Source organism: Tasmannia lanceolata, unplaced genomic scaffold (genome assembly GCF_043159265.1).
Source record: "Tasmannia lanceolata isolate RefF3 unplaced genomic scaffold, GAP_Taslan_0.1 ptg000018l, whole genome shotgun sequence".
NCBI lineage: Eukaryota > Viridiplantae > Streptophyta > Magnoliopsida > Canellales > Winteraceae > Tasmannia > Tasmannia lanceolata.
The window spans coordinates 22,019,670-22,032,140 of NW_027518695.1; the positions used below are offsets into that span (position 1 = coordinate 22,019,670).

The 12,471-nt window shown below is 37.3% G+C and overlaps 1 protein-coding gene across 3 annotated transcripts in view; it reads right to left on the bottom strand.

The window, feature by feature from the left end:
• Positions 1-3,811: 3,811 nt before the first annotated feature.
• The window catches only part of EMB1381 (embryo defective 1381), a 29,568-nt gene continuing 20,908 nt past the window's right edge, over positions 3,812-12,471 (bottom strand). Inside the window, exons 8-13 of one of the 3 annotated variants that reach the window (XM_077359115.1) lie at positions 10,139-10,351; positions 5,433-5,498; positions 5,019-5,098; positions 4,800-4,927; positions 4,515-4,726; positions 3,812-4,287 (exon numbers count right to left, since the gene is read on the bottom strand). In XM_077359115.1, coding sequence (XP_077215230.1) covers positions 4,813-4,927; positions 5,019-5,098; positions 5,433-5,498; positions 10,139-10,351 — 474 coding nt within the window. In that variant the 3' untranslated portion in view covers positions 3,812-4,287; positions 4,515-4,726; positions 4,800-4,812. Of the gene's footprint in view, positions 4,288-4,381; positions 4,727-4,799; positions 4,928-5,018; positions 5,099-5,432; positions 5,499-10,138; positions 10,352-12,471 lie in introns of all 3 variants that reach the window. The other 2 variants (XM_077359112.1, XM_077359114.1) reach the window with 2 other exon arrangements.

Below are 12,471 nucleotides of genomic sequence, written 5' to 3' on the forward strand. Positions count from 1 at the left end.
TCCAAGGACGAAAAATCCTTCGGGGAAGATCTCAGTAAATCAGCGTGCCTCCGAGGACGATGAAATTCCCTCAGCGAAGATCTCGTATTTCCCATGTTCTTGCCACTATGTATAGGTGTAAAACAACCACCGTAAAAAATTTCTATAAAAAATTTCCCACAAAGAAAACAAATGACAGAGGAAAGAAACATGATCAGTGTGCGGATGAACGATAAAATGAAGGGCACCCTCTAAAAAAACCATCTACACGGCGCCCGGGACACCCCTATTGGTCCTTCACAACAATATACATTTATTGTTCCTTTAATTTTATAATTGTGTGCATCATTTTCAGAGGGAAATGCTATCAGCACAACTTTGTTTTGATATTTTCTAACACAGTGTCTTCTTTTGAGGTTTAAAGTGCTGTTAAATGGTTATTACAATTCCCATAAAGCTCTCAAAAGGCAATTGAAAAAGAAAAGACAAGTTGGGTCTGTGCAATTATTAAAACATGGTTTGTCCTGATATCATTTCCCTTTCCATATTTGCCCTTTTAAATAAAATTTGTTTAGATGGCCAATGGGGGGGGGGGTCCTTCTAGCTAGTTTTTACAAGGGCACCCACCCCATTCCTAGTTTCACTTGTAGAAAGATACATATTCTGAGTTACCGAAAAAAAAAATACAAATTTTGAGGCCCACCCCCAAGTTATTTTCCGAGTTTGAAAAGAAAAAAAAACCAACCTGGCTGAGTTGCAAAGCGTTTCAGCCAACTGACTCACCTATTATAAGTGTGGTTCAAGAAAAGGTAACTTGGTCATTTTCCGTAGATGCCCTCATAGTAGAAAAGCCGAAAACCTCTTATTGGGGGTGTTTTAGTCATTTGGAGGATAGCATGTGACAATGAAGAATATAAAAAAGGAAAAGCTATGACGGTAGAGCAAGTGTTACGGATTCTACATTGGATGCCCACTGGGAGGAGACTATCATGATTCATTCCCAATTTTATCCCAAGAAAACGTAAAATATGAGATTTCATATAAGGCTACTGATATTGGCACTACCATGTTTAGATAATTGCACTAACTCACTTTGTCTTTTCTTTCTTAATTGCTTATGAGAACTTCCTTTTTGGAAATTGTGATTATCTTTACAGTAGTTAAACAGTAAAAGACAAGGTGAGTTTGTGTAATTATCAAAACAAATGTCGCCAATATCAGTAGCACTATACTGTGGGCGCGTGAAGTCAAATATATTTCAAAAAGTATTGCGAGCCCACTTAATAGGATGATCCAAACTGTTCATTTCTTGGGTCACAACATTAATAGGTTGTACCTTGAAGATCATTTCGATAAGAAAATCCTAATCCTCTGATTAGTAGAGGGATCGGAGGGTTAGATCATCCTGCATGAGAGAAACTTAACTCTAAACCATATTCATACAAAAAAAGTGGTTGCTTAATGAGAGCAACAGACATTGTGTTAAGAATCCGATCCGGATCGCAACCGAGTTGATCTTCTCGGCCTCTTGACCCACTTCCAGGGAAGGGTCCTCCTCCTTTATGAGATATTATTTAAAGAGAAAACAACTTACCACGTCACCTAACCACTAGTAACAAACAACTAACAACTTCCTACATGCAACTCCTACATCAGGCTTGGTGTGGTCCTTAATCTTTCGCGGCCAGGCCTGTGATTCTATTGATCTAAGCATCCAGACTTGGTTAGATTTAAAGATCTATCTTCATCAGAACCATCTTCATAGGACCGGTCTCCGTACTTAAATTTGATTAGTTAAAATCAAACAAATTATGGTGGCATTATGGACCCACCCACCCACATATAAAATCCACACCCTTCATCATTTTACTGAGCTTGAGTGCTTGACAATAGAGATGATAGCTTTAAAATTGAACTTAAGATGATCCCAACCACTCAATCAACGGCTAGCCGAGAAATGAACGGTAACGATGGAATCATGAAAATGGCCTACATTTCAAGTTGATGATTAATCAATTACACCAATATCTTCTACACTGTGGGGGCCCCCATCATACCAAGGGTGGTGCCATTTGAGTGGGCCCTTCTATGGCTCCCTCTTTCTCTCAAACTATTATTTCTTCCAAAGGTAATGATAAAACCTAAAATTATTATGTTGAAACAGGATATGCTTCGAAATATTCTTTTATAAGAAAAGTTGGTGGTCCAAAATTGGCGTATAGCTGGTTATTGCTCAACCGAGTAATTCAAAATTCTTAAACACCCCCACCTTCTGACTGCCACGTGGTCATCACTCCCATGTGGAGCCATGTGAGACTTGCCCTTCAAAGGTGGCAAGACTTATTCCCACATTTTCTCTAAGCAAGATCTTGGCGGGGCTTATGAATGTTGGATTAAGATCGAACGGTTGTAAAGATAAGTAGATGTCAGACTTATTCCCACTTGCACCCGCCCCCTCTGACCATGAAAGCCTGACTATTCACTTCTTATGGTGTCACAAAACCACTGAAGTATGAAATATTCTCTTTGATCGTGTGTTGGGCACAACCTATTTACGTTATGGCCCATCGCATGGACGGTTTGGATCATCCTATAGTGTGGTACGTACAATACTTTTTGAAAAATATGGGATAATAATAATTTATTGAATGTCTGGTCTGCCTATAAATGTTGGTGTTAATGGATCAGTTTCAATTCGGATCCACCTTTGTATTGATTAGGAGTAGAGGTGTCAATGGACCCGGACGGTCCAATGGATAGTCCGAATTTAGAAGGATCCATGAGCATATTTTGGATCCTCTTCTTAAGATTCAAAAAATTTTGGATCGTGAACGAGACATGGCAAAAAAATATGATGTATAGTCACGATCGGAAGTCCTTTTACTAAAATACCCTCAATGTATTTCTTATATTAAGTATTAAAGAAGGGGTATTTTCATAAAATTAAGTAAATTTTGATTCGCTTACAACTTTCCACTTCCCCCCTTTTCCAGACATCTTTTTCTCTTACTTTCCTCAATCGGTTTTTCTTCCAGTAAATTTGCCCCTCACCCTCAACAAGGATTAGTTACTAGAAAGTTTATCGTCACTCACGCTCGAACATTGGGGTTCTTTTCAACAATAAAATTCTATTATTCATCAAAATCATGGATTGTTATTAGATATGGTGACTAATTCTTTTCTGAATTGATGAAATTTTAGAGTTCATTTCAAATGAAGAAAGCTGAGATTTTTTGCTGTTTTGTAGGTAGGACCTACTAGGACACTCCGAGATGGACGGTCCAATTAGAAATGGATCGTGACCGGGACACAAGAAGTAGGATCCGAAGAACACACCGAATCCGATCCGACTGATAAGGGATTTGAATGGATCGTGACTAAGACATAAGTGGATCCGTTGACACCTTTATTAGGATTGGTTCTTATCAGTCGGATCTATTTCGGAGTCCTTTTTTAATCAATCTTTCTTTATTGTGAATCTGTGATCACAATCAAATTCAAACTGGACAGTCCATTGGAGTGTCCCAGGTCCTACTTATGTTGTACACAAATAAGTGCTGAGGAAGAGGAAATGTAGTCGATAGAAGAGGAAATAAACTAAAATGAGAGAGAGAGAGAGAGAGAGAGAGAGAGAGAGAGAGAGAGATTATTGGATTCGGGATTATGCTGTTGTTCTGAGTCGAATAGTCAGTTTTTGACAAAAATGGTTCTCAAAATCCAAAACAATAAACGTAATCATGATTCCAATAATAAGTTTTGGACTAACAATCGATTCTCAAAACAACGTGCGCATCGATCAATTTAGAACAAAGTACCGTTCAATCAACTCATCTGTTAAAACTTAAATCACAGCAGTAAAGTAAAATAGCACTGTACCTTTAATTAACCAAAACATAAACTAATCCCATTTCTATTATTTCTTGATTCAAAACTCTTCTAACATTGTAAACATAATACAACCCATAATACAACCAGTTATATATGAAGATGGATGAGCAAGAATAACTTTAGTTTCATGTTTAGATCAAATGGAAACCCTTTCAGAAATTTTCTTTAGTACCAACTGTTTTCCCTTTGCAATGCAAAACCGCGGGTGCTGCAAAGCGACAATCTGTTTGCCCTTAACTATAACACCCTTAAACAATGAACAAAATGCTACAAAATGGGGCTCATCAAATAAGCAAATCCTTCTTCTTGGAACTGAAAGAATAATGTAAAGCAATAACCCAACCTTCAAAATTTTGGGTTTTCTATGTCTTCTAGACCGAGATATATATTAAGGTTTGGACTTCCACCACTGTGACCAACCTACAGACGAAGAAAACCCACCATTAGTTTCAGTTATAGGAGGTCAATAAACCCAAAACTCTAACAAGAATCAGGAATGCTTTCCATTACATACAAGGTGTGTCCTATAATCAGTAAATTATGTGAATCCCATCAACAATTTCGCATAGAACACACCATCAAGTTCAGAAAGACACGAGATCAATTTCAAGATATTCGGAACCCTACTTGCTGAAACTGTCACCTACCCAATACTTCTACACCCCAGTTAGCCCTAGCAAAGTTCTTATTCACTTCCCTAATCCACCTCCATTATGTATTTCTGAATCTATGGCCTGCAAAAATTGTCTATGCTCTGCAACAGGGTTTGATGATCTCAAAGATCTTGACAGGGAACACAAATAATCACACTCCCAAATATCCATTCTGCAGCATTCAGATGAGGGGGTGTAAATATGACCTGTGAAAAAAATTAATTATCCGGAAATTGAAGTAGACTACAGCAACATAAATCTTTATGTAAAAATGGTTACCTTCATTTATGATCTATTTATAACCCACTTCTTTCATCAAATGGCGATAATATCGACCGCGAATAAATCGATGCCACAGATACAAGAGTGAATCCTGATAGCTCAACTGCATCCTTTCATGGACAAGCCTGCAACCCAACAACAACGAAAGTGAATATAGAGCAGAGAATGACAAACCACATCTAACTCATGGTTATTAAAAAGCTAAAAATAGCTCACCATCTAACAAGACACCTCTGAATACCTCGACTGATGGGACGAATGAAAGATGGGTCTCGTTGCGCATACAATAAACCAACCTGAATGACATGTTTAATGATCAAAAATACCACAAGAAAATATTAGGGGCCATTTGGATATATGGATTTTATAATTCAAGATTGTAAAATCCAGTTTTACAAGCTAAAACTTGGATTTTATAAGGTAAATCCTGGATTTTATAAGCTGAAACCTGGATTTCACATTCTTGGCTTATAAAACCGAGGTTTTAAGCTTATAAAATCAAGGTTTTAGCTTGTAAAATCCAGGACCGTGATTGTAAAATCGATGTATCCAAACGGCCCTGTAGATTTACAAGGAGGAACAACGACCAAATGGCATATCATGGTCCAGTAATGGAGAACTCATGTCTACCTCTAACAATGCGTTTGTACAAGGATCGTCCAGTATCTCAAGGCTACAATCAGCGATATAATTAACCTACACAAGGCAATAGTTGAGATAAAACATGAAGAATACATCTACAGGTTGAGAAAAATATCCTATTAAATTTAAAAACTGACATATTAATTCAAATCTCAAGCAACAGCATAAGCTAGATGAATTTTCAAAGCATGTTGATTTGTTTGAGAAGCAAAATTTTATGAAGAAAATCAGATCAAGCCAAAAACAATTTCGTCCATCATAGTTCTCAATAGACGAAGAGAAAGAAACATCAACAATGTCAAACTCACCTTTGATTGTTTTCAATGGTAAATAATACAGGACTAGCCAAAAATGACCCCCCCTCCCCGCCCAAACATGGTTTTAAATTTCGGTCAAAACGTTTTGTTTCGGCCGAAATATTTCGGTTTCGGTGGAAAACGAAACGAAATTCAGAGTGAGTAGGAAAAGTACCAAACTTCGCCGAAACGTTTCGGAAATTTCGGTTCTTTAAAAAAAGAACCCAAAAGGATGATTTGCTAAATGATCAAATTGCTGAATTAACTAAGTCCAGCAAAAATTACCAAATCTTTAGTTAAAGTAAACTTCTACAATTTCCTAATCAAGCACAAACTCTAAAAATTCATGGAAACCCTAAAGCATTTAAAAAAAAAAAACGGAAATACTAAAGCTTCTAACTAGGCCAGTTCACCATCTTTGGCTATAGTAGAGCTGAACGTGGAACATGCAATTGCAGAAACTGATGAAACCAGTAAATAAGCAGGATGATACTATAAACCGCTCCCTGATAGAATTACAACATAGTATTGGAGATAAAGAAACTTAAAATGGAAAGAAAAAAATATCCTCCAAACAAGTAGGCGCCAGAGACTCACTCCTTGCCAGAATTACGAAGGAAATAATGAAGATAAAGAAAATCAATTGGAGAATAAAACAAAAGAGTTTCTCCAAAACCAGTAGGTGCCAAAAACATATATGGTTTACTGTCACCTTATGCATTGACAGTACTGGTAATTGTGAAGCATAGAGTTCTGAACATTTGAGACGCAGCACCAATATTAATCAACTTGCTCCAGTGGTAGTACACACATTCCCCAATTCAGTGGTACTGTATGTATGTGAAAGTCATTTCAGTTTTCTCTTCATCCACTGGGAAATCCAACCGTGACATGGTTTCTTCAGGTACCATGTGGCACCAATTTTGTATATTGTCAGAAGTCAAATGAGTTCCCTAATGCTCTTCCAGACCCCAGATAAACCTCACTTTTCCCAGTCTTATCACAATATTTACTAGAAATATTTCCGTTTGAACCAAGTAGCAGGAATCTCTACGCAGAATGGGGAATCGCGATTCCCCAAAATGCGGTTCGGAAAAGGGAATATTCTCGATTCCCCAATTTTTGGGAATCCCCTTTCGGAAACGTGGGAAACACGTAGGGGTGTAAATGGATAGAATTCAAAGCGGATATGGCTATATCCCAATTCGATTACAGTATAGACTATCCGAATTCGGATTCGGAATCAAATTTGACAGATATTTAATATCTATTACCGAATTCGATTCTGGCGGATATTGTTCAAATTCGAATATTTATCCGTATCCGTTTATTCGGCAAATTTGAACATTTTATTGCAACACTTTATCTTTCTTCTCCTTCTTACTCCTCGAATGAATTTTCCAAACCCTAAAACCAGACCTTTACCTACAAAGAAAATTCACTTTTCTTTTAGAAACAAAAGATAGTGTGTCATTACTAAAAATAAATATTATTAATAATAAATAAAAAGGACGTACTTCTCGGATTCGGATGTTAAACGGATTGGATTTACCATTTACCAGATTCGCATCCGCTAAGAGCCGGATATCTCATAAACGGATTCGGATAATAGCCGCTTGAAACGGATTCAGATGCGGACGGTAATCAAATTTTCGAATATCCATTTACACCCCTAGAAATGCCATTCCCACTCTATGGGTAGCATGTTTCCTATCTATCTTTCTTGTCTCTTGCTAGTCCTCTTCTGTTCTTGGTAAATTTCTTTAATATTTTTATTGTCCATTTACTCAAGATTTACATGTAAATATGGGAATACCCTTCCGGCACTGGGCAGGCGTCAGCCCCCATACATGGTCTTACGACTTTGCGGAGACCTGTGTTTTTGGTAAACAGTCGCCCGGGCCTGGTCACTGCGACCCCCTTTGTGAGGAGGCACCCCTTCTCCCGAAGTTACGGGGCTATTTTGCCGAGTTCCTTAGAGAGAGTTGTCTCGCGCCCCATTTGAATCTATTAAAAATAGTTTCAAGACCCAAATCTAAAAGGATAAAAAGTCAAATTTCCAGTTCTAGTACAAAATTCGAAAAAAAAAACAAATTAGGTCAAAATCTTAACTTCCAAACAATGGGATATTTTTCCAATTTTAAAATTTCATAAATTCTATCATGTCCAAACATTATTAAATCTCAAAAGTCCAATAAAAAAATTCTCATAATTTGGTTTCTAAAATTTTTTCATCTTGTGAGGACTGGTCAACACCTTGGTCAACAGACTGGTCCACACAGGTATTTTAGCTGATACTGATTTTCCTTTAAGTAAATGTTGGATCTTTTAATAAAAAGTGTTTTTTTTTTTAATATTTGGTTCATATTATGATTTCTTATATTTTTTAGTAATTTTTTATTTTTTAAATATTTAAATATTAAAAAAATCCTCTGACCCTTCACGCTTCCCGCCTTCCTGAGCGCCTTGCTTTCTGCTTTGCTTCTCGCTCTGGCAACCTTGGTTTGCACCCTTATTTCCGTTTGGACCTCAGACGACTTTCTAATGAGAACTCGGGAAGAAAAAACTGTTAAAATGAACATCTTTGGGTTCACAGATTAAAGCAACGCAACCAAGTCTTAGAAGGTTCCACTCATCAAAAGAAACTTTGCACTTTATGATTGTTGGATTGAAATTTTACAAAGAGGGCATAATAGTAAAATCCCTTATTAAAATAAGACGAGAGAGAAAAGGAGTGGTTACACATCATGTTATTCCTTAAAGTAAAAAGGATAAACATAAAAGTTAAAATGAAAAAAAAATGAGCCCATGACTAAGGGGAAAAAAATCCCTAGATTTTAGGGAGCAAAATAACTCTCCCAAAAGTAAGAGATGAGTGATCCACTTTTCAAAATGGAGGAGGTTACGTAACTCCCCACAAAAGAGGAAGTGGAGATCGTGAAGTTGAGAGATAAAGGGTGAGGTAACAGTTGCCTAACCACTTCAAAAAAATTCTATAAATAGAGGGAAGATCCTTCAGCAAAGAATCGGATTTTCTGGGGAGAAAAAGCTATGCGAAAGGAGAAACAGAAGAAACAGAAGGAGAAATGTGGGAAAGATTTGGCTAACAGTTTCTTTTTTCCTTCTTCTTTTGCAGATTTTCTTCGGGGAAGAAGATCTTTCTCTTTCATGAGAAGGACGAAGAAAATCATTTCAGAGTCTCTTCCAAGGACTTTCTAAAAGGTCCCTTTAGGATCTCTTCCCAGAGACTCCCTAAAGGGAGAAGACCTTTCTTTTCTAGGAGAAAGATGATAAAGACGGCGGTTTCCTCCCAAAAAGATGAAGACGACGGTTTCCCCAAAGAAAGGTCTTTCTCTTTCATGAGAAGGATGAAGAAAATCCCTTCAGAGTCTCTTTCAAAGACTTTCTAAAAGTCTTTGGAAGATTTCTTCCCAGAGACTCCCTAAAGGGAGAAGGCCTTCCTCTTACGAGAGAAATATGATAAAGACGGTGGTTTCCCCAAAAGAAATAAGACATTTCTTCTTCGGAAGAAAGAAGAAAATCCATTTAGAAACTCTTTCTAGAGACTCTCTAAAGGTCCCTTACGAATCTCTTCCCAGAGACTCCTTAAAGGGAGAAGACATTCCTCTTGGAGAAGAAAGACGATAAAGACGACACTTCCCCAAAGGAAAATGAAGAAAGTTTGAGAAGATGAAGAAAGTCCCCAAGACTAACAAAAATCAAATCTTTCTTGAGGATAATTAATTAAAAGTTGTATTTAGATAGGGGACCTCTTGATGGATAACTAGAGGTATTTTCTTTCTTCAAGAAATGTAATTAACAGCCAATAAAGCCGGAAGTGTACGATGCCTACCAAAATTAATAAAACATCTTCTCTCAAAAGGGAAATTTGATCCCAGTATCTTTTATGTGTGATTCTCTTTTTCATGCATGTGAAATTTGTTGCGAACAATAATTTCTATTTATGGTTATTTTTTGGTGATTTTTAATTGTTTTTATGATTAGTTTCTCTTACACTCCTGATCTCTTATACCGTGGACTCTGTTTAGGTGCTTATTTGGGGTTTCTGCTGGGGTATTGTAAAATTTACGGTGCATTGGTGGGAAGCCTTGTCCTCGTGATGTATTCGACTTTCAGAGTTAAAAAAAACTTGTGTTATCTCTCTCTCTCTCTCTCTCTCTCTCTCTCTCTCTCTCTCTCTCTCTCTCGTACAACATGAGCATGAGGATGATTGATGTATTTTGTATCGAAAACTCAAATCCAAATACAAAAACATGAGGTATCCAAACGTGGCCTTCGTTCATCAGCAAATTCAGATAGTTCATCCAATACCATAGTCAATAGTTTGTCAACAACAAGTATAAGACAATAAACCATAAAACGTAAAAGGACAATTACCCCAAATTCAGTATTGACTAGAGACTGGATAAAATCCATTAGTTGAAGCTTTGCCCACTCCAAACAATGAGCAGGGTTGTCTGCGTGAGGCGGATGTCTCCAAGCAGCGCCAAAACGCAAACGATCTTTTGGGATTTTTCCATTGTGGGCAGCGACAGCAAATCTTTGCAGAATAGCCAGTGCTGATTCCATGGCAGGGTTCACAACAGTCACCTAATAAAAAAAATCAAAAGAATGGGTTATGCAAAAAACAATGTTGAGCATTTTAATGCATATGAATGTACAAATATAACCTCCAGTATGCACAAAAAAAAGGAAAAAGAAAATAGAGAAAGAAGGATTCATCCTATAGCATAAATGTGAGAAGACAACATACTCATTGCTATTTCATTTATCCTACTAAACTATATTGCCCAAACATTTCATTAAAGGTTTAGTATTCACACGTGAGACTTCAGATTTAAGAGTAAAGCCATACCCCTAAACAGCTATGAAGAAAGGCAAATGTCTTAAAAACAATAACTTAGACATGGTTGAACATCCAAAGACATAAGTTACCGAAAAAGAAAATAGAGAAAGAAGGATTCATCCTATAGCATAAATGCGAGAAGACAACATACTCATTGCTATTTCATTTATCCTACTAAACTATACTGCGCAAACACTTCATTAAAGGTTTAGTATTCACACGTGAGACTTCAGATTTAAGAGTAAAGCCATACCCCAGGTAAACAGCTATGAAGAAAGGCCAATGTCTTAAACACAATAACTTAGACATGGTTGAACTTCCAAAGACATAAGTTACCAACTTGCATTTACTACAAACATGAATAAAGGGATGGGGGAGGTCAAAACTCTACAACATGGTTCACAAACTCAAGCAAGACTCAATTCAGATCAATCAAGACTGTACTTTTTAACAATTATCTTTCAAGACGGCTCACAATGACTTTTCTAGAAAATTATGAAAAACATAAAAATCATAAGGAATTCCAAAAAATATCAATAAGAGATCGTATTATAGTACAAACACAAAATTACAAGGAATTCCGGAAAAATTAACAAGATAATATTCTAAGCTAAGAAGTTCATAACCATTTCAGAAAAAAAAAAACTAAGTCCATTTCAACTATAAAATTAATACAACATATAGTGATGACCCTAAACTCAGGTACTATTCACATCTGCAAAATACATTTGCGCATCTATGACATACGAATACATGTGTAGGCCAAGCTACTGTGTCCAGCACACTACGATACCAATACTCATACGTGGATACTTCACGGATGTTTATGTTGATCAAAATATCTACAAATTTATTTTTTTTTTGAATGGTAAAGGGCTTTTATTAATAAGGATCCACAACTACAACCTTGACAGGGATGGTCAGAAGAAGAGAAAGAAACATGACAAATACAAAAAACTCAGTCACTCTGTCTCAAGGAGGAAGGAAATAAAAAACTTCCAGGCAAGGCCTAATGACCCTCGCTCGAGCTAGACCCTCCACCTCGGTATTGGCAGACCTTCTAACATGCTAGAAGGAAACTGGATAGGCATCCACTTTGTCCTGAATCTCATCCATTAGGTGCGGAAACCTCCAATGTGGGGGTTGGCTCACAAGCAGCCATCTAAAAAACCGGAGGGGAGTGTTAGAATCCCACCCGTGAAGTATCCTCTGACCATCTCATAAAGTCACGGGTTTGCTCCCCGGAGACGAGTGTTCGAATCCCACCCGGAATTACCCTGATGCAAGTGGTTTGTGGGCCACCGCGTGCATCCGTATGGGAATAGTCCTAACTCCTGAAGGGCGTGGGGACACCCTGCGTCATAAAAAAAAAAGGTTTTAATTCAACATTCAGATCCATTCATATGACAAGCCATATAACATCCGATGAGGCCACTTACATTCAAAACATATCAAACTTAAGGACCAGTTTCACCCTAAAACAGTGAGTTGTATGAAGCTCAAAATATCCCTGAGTTCATGACATTTGCGGCAGGATTTATTCATCTAAGTGGAATTACGACCAGGAGTCAATATTGAATATTCTTGTATTTAACACTTCAGCTACAACCATGTAAGGACCGTTCTCGAGCATAAAAGACTTCAAAATCTCAAAGACTGTAATCGGTGGACCAATTCAATCAGACTGAGACCCGCCATGTCTAAAATTTCTGAGTTTTTCTCTAGAAACGCCTCAAGTCCTTATTCAATTGCAGACAAACCTCTGATCTAAGCACTTGCAAGTTGCATCAAACTTAAGATTCATGAACAAACAGCAACTGAATCTGATGGGGACATCAACAATGGGCGTGGATTCAAGGTTTAC